Consider the following 19,540-nt stretch of genomic DNA (forward strand, 5'->3'; position numbering starts at 1 on the left):
GAGGAGGGGCTGGAAGTCCTCAGCAAGCTGCATAATAGAAGCCAGCTTGGCCGACCAATAGCAGATCACCTGGCCAAGCCAACTAGAGAGGAATCCGGAGTTGATTGTCAACCAAAGCTTTAGAAGCCTGCTGTAAAGGGCTCCAGAAAGGCCGAGTGGCAAGCACAGAGACTGGAAACGCTCCTAGACACAAATCCCACTGGTTTCTCTCTTCACTCTCCAGAAACCAGGGGCCTTTGAAAAATAACCACCAGCAGGCACTGCCTGGTGCTGGAGACAATTAAAATCTTGGCCTTGATTACCTGGGTGTAGGTTAAAATAACAAGGACAAGAGGGCTAAACTAAACAAGATGGCATTCAGTGAGGGCATTCCTGGCTCACCGGAGAAAAACAGCAGATTAGGGGGGACGGAATGGACTGGCCGGGATGGGTGGGAAAGTTCTTGATGAAACACAACTCTGACATTTTACTCATTTTAAAATTCTTCAGTGAAAATGTGCACTCTCGCTCGCTCGCTCTCACTGTCTCTCTCACACACACATCCAAAACTTCAGTCTGGCATTCAAGACCCTTGGTGACCTGACCCTAATTTATTTTTGCCCACACATCTCCCATCATGCACTGTGCTCAGGACTAATATTAAGCAGGACTGTTTGGAGATCAACGCAGCTTGCTTTCCAGCCATTTCTACTTCCCCAAACTCCCCCAGGTTTCCACAGTGCTGGGCCGTGGAACACACCACTGGGCCCCAGGCACACACCACTGCCGTCACCACGCCTGCAGCAGGAATCGCCACTTCTCTGATAGGTTCCACTCAAGCTTAACGTTTTCTTAAAGACTCTCTTTGATGCCACTTCTCACCCAGGTGGAATCAGGCACCACCCCTCCCCCAATATGCTGTGCACATGTCACTGTTTCTCCATCTGCCTCTCCTCCTTGGTGGCAAGCCCCTGGAAGACCACAGACAGACACAATCCTTCCTGCGCCCTCACAGATGTATAGCTTCTCCATCCCACAGCAAAGATGCAGAGATGATCTGTTTCATACATACATACTTATTATTTGCAAACACAAAATGAGCACAAAAGAGGCAGCCTACCAGCATACAGACAGAAATAACTATACTTGGTGATGGGGAGGCCCTTGGGGACTCGAAGAAGTGAACCCACATAGTAGCTCTTGCTCTGGAATGCCCATGGGAGACTCTGAAAAGCATACAGTTCGAGAAGAGAGTCCAATTCTAATAATTACATTTTTTAAAGCTTTCTCTCGTTTAGTAAAAGCAACAGTCTGTGTAAAGGAATTAAAAACCAGGGCCCTGAGATCTTCCCTTCTATGAGCCACTGGTAACTAAGGCAGGGGAAGAACAGGCGCACACATGTGGGTATGAGCTTGCCTTTCCATCCAGGAGGCAGCCTCTGCCAAAGTTCAGCTAGAAACAGCCTTGCAGATAAACACTTATGTGAGAAACACAGCTAGGGAAGGTCATCCTTTATTTCATCAGTCCACCTTTCAACGATGCGCCTAGCTGTTTTGCTGAAGGGCAAAGGAAGCCAGCCTGCTTGGCACTGAGGACTGGTGACAAAGAGAGCTTGCAAGCATTGATTGACCGTGTAAGAGAGAAGACAGTGAGAAGAAAGGGCATGAGCTACTTACTGCCCCATCATGGACCTCTGTTGCTCAGGAAAAGGGGGGTCGTGACAGCCACACAAGAGGGTTTTGTGTCTATGATTCACCTTCCACCGACACACCCATGTGTCCTCCAAGCAGGTACTGAGCACAGTTACTGGCTGGAGCCCCCTGGGCCCCTGAGCACACACTATAGATTCTGCTAGGTGGCCCACACACTCAGCGTCTGCAGTGGGGCAGACCACCATGTGAAGGAAGATGCCAGAGTCCTAGAGTCGAACCAGCACAGTGGCAGAGCACACTGGAGCACAGAAATTCTCACCAGCGGATTTCTGGCGCCTTCACAGGTGATTTGAAGAACAAGTAAAGGGGGTATTTGAAAGTTTGCTATGGGGTTGGTGGTCAAGATCTTTCCTGCAAGCTCACTAAACCAAATTTATACACTGCTTAGGAAATGAAGACAATAAGTGGAATTCCCTCTCAATCTGCAGGGCATCCCGCCTGGGGTTTATACAATGGATCGAGTTCAAGTCAGAAACCCTGGAAGCCCATACAGGAAGGAACAGGCTTGAAGTTAAAAGTTTTGGTATTAAGAGTTGATGACATGCAGATCGGCGCTATTCTGGGGAAATACAGCTAGGCGCATTTTCTTCATTTCTTCGTTATTATTTGTTCATCTCTTTAGATTTATCAACTTAAGAGCATACAGTGTTCATAATAATTTCTGTTCTGGATACTGATGCTCTGGATTTCTGAGATGTCTGTTGTGACATCTCCTCTTGGGTTTCTGATTCTGTGTTTTGTCCCCCCACCCTTTTTTTTTTTTTTTCTTTGAAGGCCTAGCTAGAGGTTTTTAGAAAAAGTACTCAAAGTCTCCTAACAGTGGGTCTCAGGTTTATGGTATGATACAGACCCACGTGTCAGGAATCCTTTTCTGTCTTAGAAACAGAGGTGAGGGGCATGTAGTTTCCAGAGTGAATCCCATAGTGGCCGGGAGAATGTGGCTCTTGGTCACAGGGAGCTTAAACACCTGGACACTATGTTCTGGAAAAATCTGCCCATTCCGGCAGAAGAGCTAAAAAGACACTTCTCCAAAGAGGAAATGCAGGTGGCCAACAAGCATATGAAAAAATGTTCAACATCACTTGTAATAAGGGAGATGCAAATTAAAACCACAATGAGATACCATCTCACTCCAGTGAGAATGTCACATCTTCAAACAACTAGCAACAACAAATGTTGGCGAGGATGTGGAGAAAAAGGTACTCTCCTGCACTGCTGGTGGGAATGCAAAAACTAGTAAAACCACTATGGAAAACTGTTTGGAGGTTCCTCAAACTGCTAAACAGAGAGCTTCCCTACAACCCAGCAATCCCATTCCTAGGTATCCACCCAAAAGACACAAAACCACTGATTCAAAAAGATAACTGCACTCCCATGTGTACTGCTACTGTATTTACAATTGGAAAGACATGGAAGCAGCCCAAATGCCCAAAAGTGAATGACTGGATCAAAAAGATGTGGTACATATACACAATGGGATATTACTCAGCAACCAAGAAAAAGAAACACAGGTCTTTTGCAGCAACATGGATGGAGCTGGAAAAGATCATGTTTAGTGAAATAAGCCAGAAAGAAAAGGAAAAATATCGGATGGTTTCACTCATAGCAGGAATATAACGGAACAGGCGAGAAAATAATGATAATGATGAATAGCTACATGCCAGAGACATTTTATGGGGGTGGGGTGGGGAATGGGATCAAAAAACAGTTGGGGGAGGGAAATGCATTGGACTACGGTGATGGCACAGGGGTGATTTGGTGATGGGAAGCCCAAGAGGATTGCAACTGAGATGGAAAAATGCACAAAATTATATAAACTATTACATTATTCATTAAAAAAAAATCTGTCCATTCCTCCCCTTCTGTATCTTCTGAGCAAGACTCCAAGCCCTCAGAAGTCACGCAGCTTCAGCCAACATTTCCTAAACATCTACCATGTACTCGCTATCTAGCAAGCTCTCTATTGATAACATCATCCTCAGTTATCACCCCCTCCCCAGTTGGTTACTCTCACACATCTCAGGTTCCCTTCAAGGGTCCCTGTTTAGCTTCTTAAAACTGGAGAGATCGAGTTGATGAGATCTACTGATTCATTTAGAGAACAGCATGGTTCCAGTAAATGTTTACTGAGTGAACAAATGAGTGACCTGGCTTACTCACCCTTGTTTACTTTATCCATCTGTCAAATGGGAACGTGAAGGCCACTTATTCATTCATCCTTCCCATGCTCTCCATCTCCCACTTTCCTATCTGAGCTGTAGTAACACAGCCAGAGGGTAGAAGGGCAATAAAACTAGTCATGGTTGAAGGAAGTTCCCCAGCAACCAAGGCTGACTAAGGGCCTTCATTTACATTCTTCTTCTACCCTTATGTTTTCCCCCCAAAGACTGGGGAGTCAGCAAAAAAGAAAAACAACTAGGTTTACAGAATTTTAGAAAAAAGTAAATAACAGAGAATGAAGGGAGAAACAAATATGCAAACTCTGAGGACCCAGATGTAGCTCTAGTTAGCAACAAAACCCACTCTGAGCTTGCTGGTTGATAAAGCACAAAAAGAAATGGGAAAGTGAGCATGTTCTCTGCGAGTTTTAGCCTGACAGTCTGCCTGCCAGCCCACCTTCATGTCCTCCTTCCTCCCTTCATTACTCAAGTACAGATGGGCACCTCAAGTTTCCCAGGCTGTGGGGCGCAGCTAGACCCTTTCCTCTTACGTATTTATGGAGGAAGGGATTCTTAGTACAGAATGCAAGCAAAGTCTGCTTCGAAGCAAAAGGCAAGAATGCCTTACTTTCCAGAAACACTGGAGTAGCCCCTGAGTGTTGCCAACATTGTACTTAAATGCCACTTGCAGAAGATGGCAGGTGCCTGATTACCCAGCAGGATGACTCAGTTTGGGTAAACAGGATGGCTCAGGGAAAGGAATTTCCTGGATCTTTGGGCCACTGCCTGGTAGTGCTCACCCTTGGAGAATATGCAAGTCTCAGTGCTGAGGATTGTGTTGATTATTCTGGAATATTCCCTCACTTACAGCGGAAGCTTCCTTGCCAACCACTGCTGGCTATTGGGCCACGACCCAGGTATCCCTACCAGCCCAGACCAAAGGTTATCAGAGCTAAGAGGAATCAGTGTCATTCAGGCCACGCTTCACTGAAGCCCACTCCCTCTGTGCTTTCTTTAATAAATGGCCACTTTTGGGGCCCCAACTGGTGGCACAACGGGTTAGGATGCAGCACCGCAAGCTGTCCACAGCCACTCCAGAGTGAGTTCAATCCCCGCCCTGGAGGAGATCCACATGGTGCAGCAGACCTCTCCTGACCCGCCAGCTGTTCCCCTCAGCAGTGTACTTCATTGATCTGCCTGTTCTGCTCCCCACTCTGTCTCTGGTGAAGCCTCTTACCGCCCCTGCATGTCTGGCTTGTACCCCCATTCTGGATGCATACATAAGTCTTTAAAAAAATTAATAAATAACTAAAATAAATGGCCACTTTTACCTGATCATTTCCAGGATGGGCTACTCACTGATGCTGGAGCCAGTCCCTTCCGCTGCCCCCTGTCTTACTTGTAAGTCACTGAGATCTGGGAGCATCTGTTACACAGCATTGTTGTAACCATGGTTGACCATCTGATACTGCACCTGAACTGCACAGGTAACTTCACAAATTCGCCATTCACATTTCTTGGGGAGACTGCCCTTAGGAGGTTACCATTACCCAAGTGCTGGGGAGTAAGGCAGGCTGGCCCCTGCAGGGCTGGGGGTAGGGGGCGGAAGACTGTCCCCCCATAGCGGCTCAGCTGGGGTGTCTGGGGTGTCTGGGGTGTCTGAGGATTGTGTTGATTATTCTGGAATATTTCCTCACTTACAGCTGAAGCTGGGCAGCTCTGATGGGTGGTGATGGCTGTAGAAATCACATCACCACCCAGGTCCTCACAGGAGGATTACTGTCCTCATTTCTTTCTTCTTCCTTCTTCTTCCAACAATGCGTGTGCCTACTATGTGCTCCTGTGACTAGGTGTTGTGAATAAATAGGCTGCAAACCTCCCATCACCACTGGGGTGAACAGCACAAACCTGGATCACTGATCTTTATTTAGGTGGGAAAAGCTGACACTGTACCCTGTATTTATCTGATAAAATGGTGATGAAACTTGATCAAGAGATTCTTTTGGAATTCGTCACTAAACTCCCCTTATAGGATTACATTTTTAGGCCAAATTCCACTCTCTAAGTCAAACTGCTTGCGGCTGAGAACTGAGCTTGCAGCTCTTGGAACAACTGAAGAATTTCCTCTCACCAGGCCCTGAGGAAAACTCTACAAGTGGGCTGTGAGGAGCCTGCGGCAAAGGAGCTTTGAAGCCGCATTTTGGGGTTGGGGACAGTGATGATTAATGCGGTGGCCTGCTCCTGGGCCAGCATTCTTTCCTCTCCTCAGAGGTGGGGGTGGGGAGCCACCCTTAAAGTCCTTCTTAGTAAGCTCTTCAGGAAAAGGGTTTGATATTGGAGATTTCCCTCGAAAGCTGACTGCTCCCCTCACAGGTTTTTCCAGCTTAATCCCTCACTCTCAAGTTTCTCTTTGTCTGGAGCCAACCCATCCCACCACCAGCCCTGCCCAGAGGTAGTTCCCCAGCCCCAAGCCCCCTCCTCAGGCTGACGTCCAGCCTCCCCCCACTCCCAGCTTCCCTTCATCTCATGGCCCTTCCCCCAGGCCTTCTGGGCCCCGGTTCCAGCTCCATTTAGAAGAATGTAAATATAATACATCTCTCTCTGCTGCCTCTCTCAAGCGATGACCTGCCTTGCCATGGAACTGACTGGCTCCAAGTGGGCCCAGCAACTTCCTGTCTGCATGGGTGGTCCTGGGGATGACGGGAAGGAAGCTGACAGCTGAGAGCAGGGCGAGGGATCACCATGTCAGGCACAGCAGAGGGAGAGGGCAGCTTTGGTTTCACTGTTCTCAATTTTGCTCAAAGCCCAAGACAAGAGTAGTTCTGGAACTGGGGAGGTCTAGCCCAATGGGGGGTGGGGGTGGGGTGAGGGAGGAAGAAACCCCATTCTACCTTGGCAACCACCAAGGCCCCTGTTTCCACAGCTCCTGATGGAATAAAGTCTCTGTGGGCTGATTTGGAAAGTGGCTGTAGCCTCAGTTCCACTAATAGCTCTTTGGGGTGACCTTAAGTAACTGGTATCTCATCCAGGCCCTTTGGGTTTGATGGTCATTGTCTGCTGGCCTGTATAAGCCAGGACGCCAGTGCTAGAAGGGACCCTGCAGGTTACCTGGTCTACCGGCTTGAAACTCTTGATTCTGATCAAGACAATGAAAAATGATGATTTGTACTCTTCACTCCTGCTGGCCTAGCCAGGGCTGGTGCTTCCGGAAGTCCACCTTGTTCTCTCATCCAAGGGCCTAAGGATGTGAGAAAAATGAGGGCTCAACCTGTCCTACCACGTATGTTTAAAGTAGTAGCTGCAATGACACAACACTCGTGGCCCATTACAGACTTGGTTATGACCACACTAGGGGGCTGTATAACATCATCTGATCTAATTCCTTTTATTGTTGAGGAAAGAACTGAGGCCCAGAGAGAGATGACTGGCCCAAGATCACCCTGCTAGATAAAAACAGGGCTGGGCCCCACCCAAGCTTCACCAGTCACCCCGGAAAGATGGAAAGGAACGCCTGCTCTGTCCTACAGGGGGTTTCACTTTGAGGGCAAACAGCAGAAGTGGGGGGTGGTGACTGCCACCGAGCCTTAATTGTCTGCGGGGATGGGAGACTCTACTGCCTTTGAGGCTCCACATTTGCGGGCTTCAATCTTCTCCCCACCAAGCTCCTGGAAGAATTGCCGTTATGAGCAGCATGGATGGATTCACATTACACCTTCTCCTGTTTCTCCGGCTTACTCACTAGAAAGGCGTGCATAATAAGCCTGCTGGGAGGGGAGAAGGCAGGCCTGGAGGGGGAGGAGTGGGAAGGGAGACAGAAAGGAGAAGAGAGAGGCAGGATAGTCACCCTTCCTGATAACCCACTCCCTGGGGGATCAGCCCAGTCAGAAATGAGAATTGGCTGTGACACTAGAAATGAGATTGACTGGGCCTAGGTAAGAGAAAGTTGAGGCTGTCCTGAGACCCTGTGCCACACAGCTCTCTCCAGGCTGACATCACCGTGTCCGGGTCATGCTGCAGCAGCAGAGCGAGGCTTTGCACTGGAGCAACTTGCGCTTGGAGCCAGTCATCACCATCATCGCCTGCATTCCGTGTCTCGGGGGCACCTTGTCTGTCTGCAACCCTCGTGAGGGGCGGGGCCTAAAGCTGGAGGACGCTGGTGAGGTCAGGGGAGAAAGGAAGGGACACGCTGGGGTCTGGCCTTAGCCAATTGAACAAGAAGACTCAGAGGATTCCAGGCAAGGAGAATACCAAGGTCAGACACAAGAGGTGCTGAAATGTAGGAAGCAGGTGTGAAATGGCCTGTGGAGTTCATTTTGGCTGGACCAAGAGTGTATAAAAGTACGTAGGGGTGAAAACAGGGAAGGGCTGGCCCACAGACGCCTGGTTAAGGATTTGGAGATCCTGGAGGCTTTTGAACAAAGGATGTTTGGGGAGAGGGGTTTAAAAGGACCATTCGTGGAAGAGAGACTTTATCTTGCTCTTCCTATGTCCTAGGAACTGTGCTGAACATAGTGACTGAAGAACAATGACTCGGTCTGTGCGCCAAAGCACTCACTACCCCAGAATAAAGGTCTGAGAATATGAGCAGCTAAGCAAGCTTCTGGAGGTGTGTCCCAGCGACTCGGTGAGGGCCTGGCACCGGCTGACGAGCAGGCATGCACAAACCCAGACTGTGAAGTCTGACTGGACACGTGCACGCTGCACTGTGAAGAGGCAGCAAGGCAGGAGCCAGGTCACGGCTGCCTTGGTTTGCTGCACCAGGGGGACTGGAACCTTCTCTTACAGGAAGTCAGTAGCATCAAAGAAACTGAGGAGAAAAGATAACATGTCCTGGATTGCATTTTGGAAAAGTCGTTCTGAAAAAAAGGAAAAGAGGAAGAGGAAGTAGAAAAGGAATCAGGGAGACAGGATATACTTGCATTGACTCAAAGGAGGCACGAGGAGGGCTTAAAAGGAAATCTATGCCCTTTATTCTTAGTAGAGGCTAAGAGAGAGAGAGGGAAAGAGTCACAATGAAAACAGAGCAGGCTCCTCCCAGTTTGAGAGATGCAGCCAGAGGGGGGTGGCCAGGAAAACTCTGCTGTGCCCCGTCATTCTCCCTGGAACCTGACTTCCGGCCAGCAGTGTGGGGAACTACAAGGAGGAGGTCCTGGGCCCCGGGCACTCCCACCAGTGAGTGACTCCTACAAGGTCTCAGTGGACATATCCAGTGAGCTGAGATGACAGAGCTTTGGAATAATTATCCAGCTTTCACTCCAAATAAATGAATATGTAAATATGTGATCTCCGGGCCCTCCCTGGTGGCGCAGCGGGTTAAAGCACAGCACTGAGAAGCTAAAGCCACTTCTGCATGAGTTCGATTCCTGCCTGCCCCGGAGGTGCCCACATGGCGTGGCAGACCTCTCCTGACCCGCCCGCTGCTCCCCTCAGCAGTGTACTTCGTCGATCTGCCTGTTCTGCTCCCCACTCTGTCTCTGGCGAAGCCTCTCACCGCCCTTGAGCCTCTGGCCTGTACCCTGGTTCTGTATGAACAAATAAATAAATCTTTAAAAAAAAAAAATATGTGATCTCCACCATGCCTCCCTCTCTGCAATAGTCTGAGTGGAGGTGGGTCATGATACGAGGTTCCCCTAGTCACCAAGTCTGACAAGAAGATGCCCGATGTCACCCTCATAGTTGGCTGGAGGGCCTCCAAGCTGGGGCTGCATTTAAGACGCTAGAGGAAGGCTGAAAGGGGGATAATTGCATTCTTTTTTTTTTTTTTTTTTTAGATTTATTTATTCATATAGAGCTGGGGTACAGGCCAGAGATGCGGAGGGTGAGAGGATTCACCAGAGACAGAGCGGGGAGCAGAACAGGCAGATCGATGAAGTACACTGCTGAGGGGGGCAGCGGGCGGGTCAGGAGAGGTCTGCCGCGCCATGTGGTCACCTCCGGGGCAGGCGGGAATCAAACTCATGCAGAAGTGGCTTAAGCTTCTTAATGCTGTGCTTTAACCCGCTGCGCCACCAGGGAGGGCCCGATAATTGCATTCTTAAGTCAGGAAGACAACAACGATTATTTTTTGAATGACTAGAAGAGCCAAAGTTTGTGGGGGTTAGGCAAGCAAATGGCCCAAGAGCCCACTGAGAGCCCAGCAGAGCCCTGAGGGCTTGAGGCCTCAGAGTACATCTTGGAGTGTCCTGTCTCGGGCTTCTGAGTGTGAGCCTCACACTGTGCTGGAGCCTGGCACCCTGAGTCTTGACACATCTCTGCCCAGCCCTACTCTGACAGCGTGGGAAGAACCTCAGCATTCATCACGCTCAGGGGCTCCCAACTGTTTTCACTCAGTTTCTAGATGAAAGAGTAGGAAATTGGACTCGACCACAACAGTGATGGTCATGCTCATTGAGAACCAACAAATACCAAACATTGTTTCTTTTCTTCATCTTTTTGATATTTTCTCTACTCATCACCCTCTTCTCAGAACTAACCTATGAGGTCAGTGTTGTTATCTTCAAACCCTTTTTCAGTGAGGAAACTGAGCCTCCAGACTTTAAACACCATGCCCAGGGCTCCAAGCACAGTGAGCCTGGAAGCCTGCTGCGTTGACGCCAGAGCTCACCCCGGTTATACCACTAGATGAAGCAGCCATTTAATATAGTATATCCTGAAACCCCATCTTTGACTGTTTATGGAGCAAATGTCACAGACTGTATTGCCATAAAATGAGGAGGTTCCATCTTTCCTGCCCACCTTGGGAAGTGCCCAGGGTCTAAGTGAGGAGGAGACTTGGAAAAGATTGGGGGTTGGGGGGGTGTGGAGCAGAGAGGCACATGCAGAAAAAATTGCACTTGCTTCTCCACTTTGGGTTGCACCAGGGACTTGGGGGATATGGAAGGAAACGTGGGCTTGAGATAGGGCGAGACATTCAGAAGAGAGCTTGGTGGAGAGGGCAAAAATAGCAGACATTGTTTTGATTTGTACTTTGATTTTGCTCTCTTTTTCCCAGACTTGCCTGACCCCTTCTGCCCCTTCTCTTTGGTTCCTTGCCAGAAGGAATCTTAGGTTGGTACCTACCTTTGGGGCTTCATCAGTCTCCTTAGGGCCAACCTTGTCTGGCTGGGCATTTACCCACACAGGAATGGGCAACTCTGGGCATTTTATTGGGAAGTATTATCCTTTCTTTTCTTCTCTCTCCATGAACACTAATCTGTTAAAAGTTCTTTCACACTGAGTATACTTTATGCAGTGGGTAGCAGAATTTCTTTAGAGCATGCTGGTTTTGGGATCTCACGGTACCTCAGTCTGGCCACTAACAAAAATACTCACTTGTATGAAGAAGTGAGGAGGAAAAGTCAAAGATAAAAAGAGTGAAAGGAATCTAATGCAGAAACACTTTCTTAACACTCAAATAAGAAGCAAAATAGTTATGCCTCTAAAAATGACAAGCAACCTTAGCAAAATGGCCTATAGAATTCTCTTAATTTCTATGGAACCCAGCTTGGAAGAACCACCTATGAATCAGGCTTCCTTTTCAGCCAAGACTCAAGCAGCAACAGAATTGTTGATTGAATTATCATCAACCTAAATTGTTAAAGAAAGTGTCCTGAGGTCTCTAAACTTGTTTCTCCCTCTAGGTGCTTAATAAATGTTTGATAGGGCCTCCCTGGTGGCTTAAGGGGTTAGGTATCAGCACTATGAAGCTATCAGCAGCCACTGCAGTGAGTTCCACCCAGCCAGGGAGCTGACCCACATGGTACAACAGACCTCTCCTGTCTCCCCGCTGCTCCCCTCAGCAGTGTAGAGGCATCTGTTCTGTTCCCCACCCCCACACCTCTGGTCTAAACCCCAGTTCTTGTATGCATAAATAAAAAATCTTTAATAAATAATTAAATGTTAATAAATGAAGAAATGAATGAGTCCACCTGTTTCCCTGCCCCTTGCTTAGTCTTACTACCCCCTTTGGGTACTTGCTGCCCATTTCCTTGAGGGAAACAGCTCGTACTTGGCCATTGCACTGGCCACCATCCCACAGCTTCCCCCTAAAGCCATAAATGCAATGCAAACTTGCCTGGCTTTCCCTGAGTCTTTTCCTACACCCTCCCAGCCCCAGGACCACCACTCGCTTTGCCAGCATTCACTCAAGGCCATGAGTAAAACTCTGCACGTGCCAGTCCTTTTTCTTGAATGTTGCCCTGAGCTCTCATCATTGATAATGTGGACAGAAGGTCAGAACCAGAAGGACCTCAGGGATCAAGTCCAGATAAATAATGATTTCTCTCAGGAGGGAAAGGGCATGCAAGAAAGCTTCACAAGGAAGCTGTGTGAAGTCTTCAGCAGTCTGACATATTCAGGCCCCAAGGCGATGAAGTGGGCAGAGGGAACCCTTTCACATTCACTTGGTAAAATGAATCGAGAACAATTCAGTAGAGTTGATGATCACACCTGTGGGAATCTGTCTTGAGGAAATAATACTAAATGTGGGGGGGAAGTATGTACTTGAAGATAGTATGACATTACATCATTAAAAAAAGCCTGGAAAATAAGTCTCGTAGGTGTTGGCTAGAAGAGAAGCGAATACACTTTTATGTATCAGATGGATTATTCTGCACTGCTCATTTTAAATATTTTGTGACATCCTGGATATATCATTTTCATAATGATAACTGAAAAAAAGAACAACTATCTTTAAACAAAGACAACTTTATCTTAAAACACAACGAAGAGGATCTGTGGCTGGACACCAAGAAAACTTTGAAAGTTGAGTGTGAATGAGGGGAGTTTGCTTTTCTTTTTTCAAACTTTCTGTTATATGGTTGTGTGGCCCCTTCTAAGCTGTCAGTAGGTGTACTTCATTGTTGTTATTGATTTTTAATAATCTATACAATGGATTTCACTCTTTATAACCTTGGTTATAAACTTCTTTCTGAATTTCTTCCAGAAGATACCAAGTCTTCTTGGGATCATTTTTGCTCCTTTTTTCACTTCTTTCTGATGGCCCCAGTTTGTACACACTGGTGTGGGTTCCACGGCACAGAGGCTGACAGGGTGGAGCAATCCCCCATACTCTTTCTAGGGTCACAAGGTCCTTCCTAGAAACACCACTTGACGCTTCATACAGTTATTCAATATGCTGGACACTTTCCTAAGCACGCCACATATTTTAATTCATTAAATACAACAATCTCATGAGGTACAGATTGTTATCATCTTTGTTTTACTTCTCTCTCTCTCTCTCTTTTTTTCCTTTTGGCACTGCTAAAGCAAATCAAGACACATAAAGTTTAGCCACCTACCCAAAGCTGTCCAATTAATAGGCGAGACAGTCAGATTTGGGCCCAGGCAGTGTGTCCCAAGGGTCTCTGTTTTTAATCACTCAAAAGAGGATGCTTTGAAGTAGGCAGCTATCAGGGGAGACATGAACAGATCACTGGGTGCTGGGGGTGGGAACTAGAGAGGGGAGGCAGAGAACAGAGCTCAAGGACTTCTAATGTAAACCCCTTCCCAAAAGGAAGTCTCAAAGTCCGGCAGCAATTTTTTTCTGTGTATGAGGTTGGCAGACACCAAGTGGCACCTGAAATATAACAGTCATCTCTGTGCAAGTACCTGGTTCAGTGTGAGAGAAGGATCAGAGGCAGCAGTTAGCTAAAGGGGAGAAGCATAAGGAAGCTATGTCTCTACAAATTGGGCCTTAATATTTTTCTGCTTATTATTCTTGAAACACAAAATTATTTTTCTTCGCTGGTAAGTTTATTTAGGTTTAAAACTCAGGTCCTGCTTCACTTTTTACTTACTCAGGGCTAGGGCAGACCATTTATGGACAACTAATCCTAGATCCTAGCGATCCTACTACCGTTAACATGCATTCGTATATTGTTATCAAGAGAAGAGGGTGGAAATCCATTAGAAACACTGAATGGGGTATTTGGTGCCCAGAGAGGCAGGGGGATCCCCTTATTAAAAAGTGAAATGGAGGCAGTCTAAACTGATAAGTGAATCAAGATGTAGCATATATATGGAACACTACTCAGCGATCAAAAAAGATAAACTCATGCCACTTGCAGCAACTTGGAAGAAGCTGGAAGGGACTAACAAAATAAACCAGGAGGGGAAAAGTAAGTACTCGATGGTTTCACTTATGGGTGAGAAGTAGGAAAACCAAACAAAGGTTCAGACAAAACTTTGAAACCAACCTTTGAAAGCAGATCATGAACCTGAAGCATCCAGAGTGGGAGTTAGAGGGATGAAAACAGGGTGGGGAGAGCCGAGTGGGCCATGATGCAGGACTCTTGAGTGCCTTGGTGGTGGGGATGCTATGGAGACCTGACGGAGAGCCTTCACTTCCAAAATACTAACAACAGCATAAGCCAGTGCAAATACAATTAAAAAGTGTATTTAAACAAATGGTGATTACTACAAGAAGGCAGGAACGATTATGCAAACACAATCTATGTGCAATGATGCTAACTCTTGATTGGTATTTCTCCATATACTTAGACTAAGTAAATATTTAGGTGATATATTTTACCTCTCAGTCTCTGGTATCCCATTTTATTAATTCATTAGTTCCAAGTCTTGCAAAGGGAATTCTCAATTATCTACCCCAATAAAAGACCAAGCTTATTCTCAAGTAGCCAAGAGTTTGAGGGTAGCTGGTCTCATAATGGGGTTCTCATGGCTTCCAAGCCACATTCACCATGGCAGCATCCTCTCAACCTGTGCTCTTGCTTCTAAGCTTTGTCCAAGAACAAGCAAAGGCTTTGGAATGAGAACTCTACCTTTCACCCCACCAGACCCATCTGGCATGGAGGGTCACTTATACTCTCCAAGTCAAAGATGGATACATCTTTATCCCATGTTATTCTTTGTTCACGGAAACTCTATTTTTAAACTTCAGACTTCATTATCTCACTTCAGTTTTATCAGCAGTAGTAGAAGCGATGGCATGAGAACACACTTCCCATTTTGTGAGAGGAAACACAGGAAAAAGGGGTATCATTCTTATCCTGGTATCACGTTGCTGGCAGAGTTGCTCCTGTTTCTCATTCCAGGGCTCTTTCAGCATCTCAACTTTCATTTGGCATTAAAGGAACAGAAGCTGCACACCATTTCTCTATCCTCCTCCCTCACTGTCCTCCCAAACCTTGAGCTTGAACCAACCCCCAGTAGAAGAAATACGCAGGCTCTTACTCATTTCCATGTACTCTGGGGTCAATCCAGTGTACGGTTCCAAGCTGTGGTCTAGGTCCCACTGCTCAGGGTGCTTTGAGTGTGCAGAGTCAGTTTCTCCAGGTTCTGTCTCATCTTTCAGCTTCCTAAATAGTTTCTTGAGCTTCCTGGAGAAGAAATGGACCAGTTACCAAAAGCCTCTAGAGATTAGAATTAGTTTATGCAGATAGAAAAGTGAAAAAAACTAAGTTTAGACATTGAAGCCATCCCTGACCCAAGAACAGAGAAAGGGTCACAAAGGCAACTTTCTGTTAAAGGCATTCCTTTATCAAGATATTGGAAGGCTCCCCCCAATGGATCTGGTTTCTTTAAACCCAAATAAATGGAACCCTTCCTGCTGCTTGATAGCAAAGAAAGAGCTGATCCATTTAAATAAATGAGAGCACCCAGTTATCTATCAAGACTATTTTAGTTAGCTGCTTCATGGGGAAGAAATGGTGTCCACAGAGTAATACAGAGACGCTCTCTACCCAGAAGACAATGTTTAATAACAAGCAGCATCATGTTTCCATAAAAGCCAAGTTAAACATGGTGTGCTAGGGCTGAATAGCACCCCTCCCTTCCCAAGACCCAGTCCATATGTTGAAGCTTTAACCCCCAATACAACTGCATTTTGAGACAGGGCTTTCAGGAAGTAATTATGGTGAATTGAAGTCATAAAAATGAGGTCCTAACCTAACAGGATTGGTAGTCACATAAGAAAAGGAAGAGACCCTGACCTGTCTCCCCTAGGTAAGGATACAGTGTGGAGGGGGAGGTATGAGAGCTAAGAACACCCATAGGAACCAAAGTCCAAGTTGGACCTTAGACTTTTCAGTTTTTAGAACCATGCGAAGATGAATTTCTGCTGCACCAGCCAACAAGTCTATGGGATTTTGTTATGGCAACCCAAGTAAACTAAGGCAGCCACAATCAGGGCTCTTTTGGTCTGGAACGATAACAAAGTAATCATGGCACAGTCTCTCAGGGCTGGTATAAGGGTGAAGTGAAACGATGATACAACCCTTGGCATAATAACTGGATACAGAAAGCATTCAATGGATGAGAGTTATTATTAATTTTAGTATAAAAGTATAGTATGGTCATACTTTCCATTAATTCACAATAAATAGAGAATGAATTAGGTGAAAAAGAAATGTGCTCGTACTAAGAGAAAGTTTCTAGGCAATAATTAGGTGGAAAACTATCAGTAGAACAGTCAGAATCATCGTCTTTGAAGAGCAGCTAAATGTGTTTTTGAAATCCAAGACTCAGCCAAGTGCAGGAGTCTTGGCCCTCTCTCCTCTCCCGCATTCCTCACACCAGATCATCCAATTTTCCTGTAGCTATTTCCAAAGGAGCACTACCAAGTATCATTAGGCATCTCTTTCTGTTGTTATAATTTCTGAAAACGAATGGAAATTGAATTTCTCTGACTAGTATCTTCTATATCATTTACCATCCAGAAGATGTAGAATGGTATTGTTGGAAAAAAATCTTTTGTTGTTGTTGTAATTCCATCAGCTATATTTTCTTGGGGAAGTTATTAAAACTTCATAAACTTTATCATTCTTATTTATAATATATGGGAATAAATAAAAAAAACTAATGTACAGGATCAGTTGAAGGGGAAAATGTATGGATATGGACTTGCTATCCATGCTAAGAGTTCAATCAATGTCCTCATCACCATCATCACCATCATCATCAACATCATCATCATCAGTATCATCATCACAGAAGGATTTAGAGAATGAGTTGAGATCCACTGACGCAGAAGGTTAAAAAAAAAAAGTAAGTCATAATAACAGCAAGTAGTTATCACTATTGTAGTAATAAGAAATTGAGAAAAACTACATGGAACCAAGATATTCTGAAGCCAAATAGTGTGAACTGACTAAGGCCCTGTTCATTAATCAGGTCAGAGAGCAACGATGAAGAAAGTTAAGAAGAGTGAATAAGAAAGGAACAAGGGGGAAATGGGGTGGGGGCGGGGAAGAAAGGTCTATCACCAGAATTGAAATTGAGACTTTTGCTTCCAGTAACAGTAATCAGACTCTGGCCAAATCTTTAGAAAAGGATAATTAGTGGTTTAGATTAAATATGAAAAGTTGAAAGCACATATATATACCTATTCACTCCTGAGAGGTTACTGAAATGACAATTAGTGAATATATATATATATATATATATATATATATATATATATATATATATAATCACAAAGTTAAATAAAATAATAATGAGTAAAGTAAGATAAGAGAGATGTTAATGAACATCTTAGAAGATGGATGATGAATGAAAGACTTAAAGTTGTCATGGCTGAATGCCAAGTGTTTACAAATGAAATATGACAGAGAAATGCAAGCCAACTCAAGCTGAAAATTGTAGGAAAGGCCCAGGAATTGAAGGTACCAAGTGAAGAGCAGTCAATGTTCTGTTTAGGAACAGTAGACCCTAATGTTTCTATTCAAATCACATAGGTGACTACTCCCAAGAACAAAGGGGAAAAATGTTAATTTGCAGGAAAAAATGAGCTGGGGAAACTCTAAATCTGAAATAAATACAATGAAATGACTAGATGTTAAAACTTTATAAGATCTCAGGAAAAGAAAAAGACAAATATGTGGATAGTGGGATAGCAAATATTTTCAAAATTAATCAATCTAAAAACCCCAACACATAATCAGAAAGAGAAGACAAATAAATGGTAGGGGAAATTACAAAAGACATATAGAAAGCATGCCAGAGGTGAAATACATGTGTTTTCTGATTGGAAAGACCCACTCAGTATAAGGCCAAAAATAGGGGCCTCCATCAAAGTACATCATCATCATGAGATTTTACAACTCTAGGAAGAATTGTGGAGACTTCCAAGTATAGAAAACATAGATCCTCTATAAAATTATTTGAAATAAAAAAGATAGAAAAATTCTTAACATTAGCCCTTGACCTTAGAAAGTTTAGGGAAATGTACTAACAATGAAGAGGCAAATGAGTTTTAGCAGAGTCTAAAGCCAGTCAAAGGGTACATCAAATACAAAGGCAAAAAGTAAAGACACTTTTTAAAATGTTTTACAAATCTATCCTTCCATGTATTCCTTCTCATGAAAGTTCCTGGAGGCTGAATTTCACCAACCAAGGACAAAAAGAAATGAGATAACTGGAACTTGTATGGAACTACAAAAGACTCCAGCTAGCCAAAACAATCCTGTTGCATGGGTGAAGATGCTCCTAGACATCAAACTATAATACAAAGCAACAGTAATCAAAATAGCATGATATTAGGATAAAAACAGACATGCATATCAATGGAATAGAACTGAGAGTCCAGAAATAAACTGACACTTACATATACAGTTAATTTACAACAAAGGGGCCAGAAATATTCAATGGTGACTGAAAAGTCTATTTGGCAAATGGTGTCGGGAAAACAACCAAATGCAAAAGAGTGAAACGATATCATAACACACATACAAATTATTTCAAAATGGATCAGACTTGGATGCAAGACTAGAAACTTATTATCAGGTAAATACAAATCAAAACTACAATGAAATACCACTTCACACTGTGAGAATGGCCCATATCAAAAAGACCAGAAACACCAAGTGTTGATGGGGGTGTGGAGAAAAAGAACCCCTGTACATTGTGGGTGGGGATGTAGAGTACTCCAAGCTCTATGAAATCCAGGATGGTGGTATCTCAAAACATTGAAAATAGATCTGCTATGTGATCCAGTAATTCCTCTCCTAGAATATCTACCTAAGGAATAATAATTAAAAAAAAATTAAGTCCAAGGAATATGTGCAACACTATGCTCCTTGCAGGATGATGGGCAAAAGTCAAGTTATATAAATAACTTGTGCCCAATGAGAGATGAATTTATAAAGAAGACATGAAAGTATGCACCATGAAATACTATGCAGCTGTAAAGAAAAAGGTGAAGTCTCACCATCTGGAGAGGATGGTGCTAAGAGAAATGCATCAGAAGGAGAAAGACATGCTGAATGGTTCGCTCACGTGCGGAATGTAAAAACAAGGCAATGGGGTAGACAAAGGCAAGACTGAAAAAGCCTTGATATTGGACTATAGAACTGAGGTTATCAGCGGGGAAGTTGGGGTGGCAGGAGGGGGGAAATGAGGGTGGGAGCAAAAAGGGGACGAGGCCCCATGATGGAGGGGGGCACTGTGGCTTTGGTGGGCATGGTGCGGTAACAGGCTTGTAGAAGTGTGAAACTATTTCCCTGAAACCGTATCATAAATCAAATATTACCACAATAAATATAATATTTTTTAAAGGCTCAAAAAGCAGTGGAAGTCTTGGCATGGAGGCTTTTTAAACCATCTTCAGCAGAGGTTTGGGTGAGATGATGGTGCTCGGTCCAGGACGGTGGACGAGAAGACAGACTGAGCCATGCTTAGGAGACAGAATTAGGGAGCTGGGGTGAATCATACACGGGAAGGGGAGTAGAATGGGGAGCGAGGCTGACTGAGGG

General features: G+C 45.0%; 1 protein-coding gene across 1 annotated transcript in view; it reads right to left on the reverse strand.

Moving 5' to 3' along the window:
- ANO2 (anoctamin 2, calcium activated chloride channel) overlaps window positions 1-19,540 on the reverse strand; it is a 254,687-nt gene that overhangs the window by 17,897 nt on the left and 217,250 nt on the right. The window contains exon 22 of the mRNA XM_012732230.1: window positions 15,024-15,169. Within this exon, the coding sequence (XP_012587684.1) occupies window positions 15,024-15,169 (146 nt within the window). The remainder of the gene's footprint in view (window positions 1-15,023; window positions 15,170-19,540) is intronic.

The sequence above is a fragment of the Condylura cristata genome, unplaced genomic scaffold (genome assembly GCF_000260355.1).
Source record: "Condylura cristata isolate star-nosed mole 26May11 unplaced genomic scaffold, ConCri1.0 scaffold00034, whole genome shotgun sequence".
Classification (NCBI taxonomy): domain Eukaryota; kingdom Metazoa; phylum Chordata; class Mammalia; order Eulipotyphla; family Talpidae; genus Condylura; species Condylura cristata.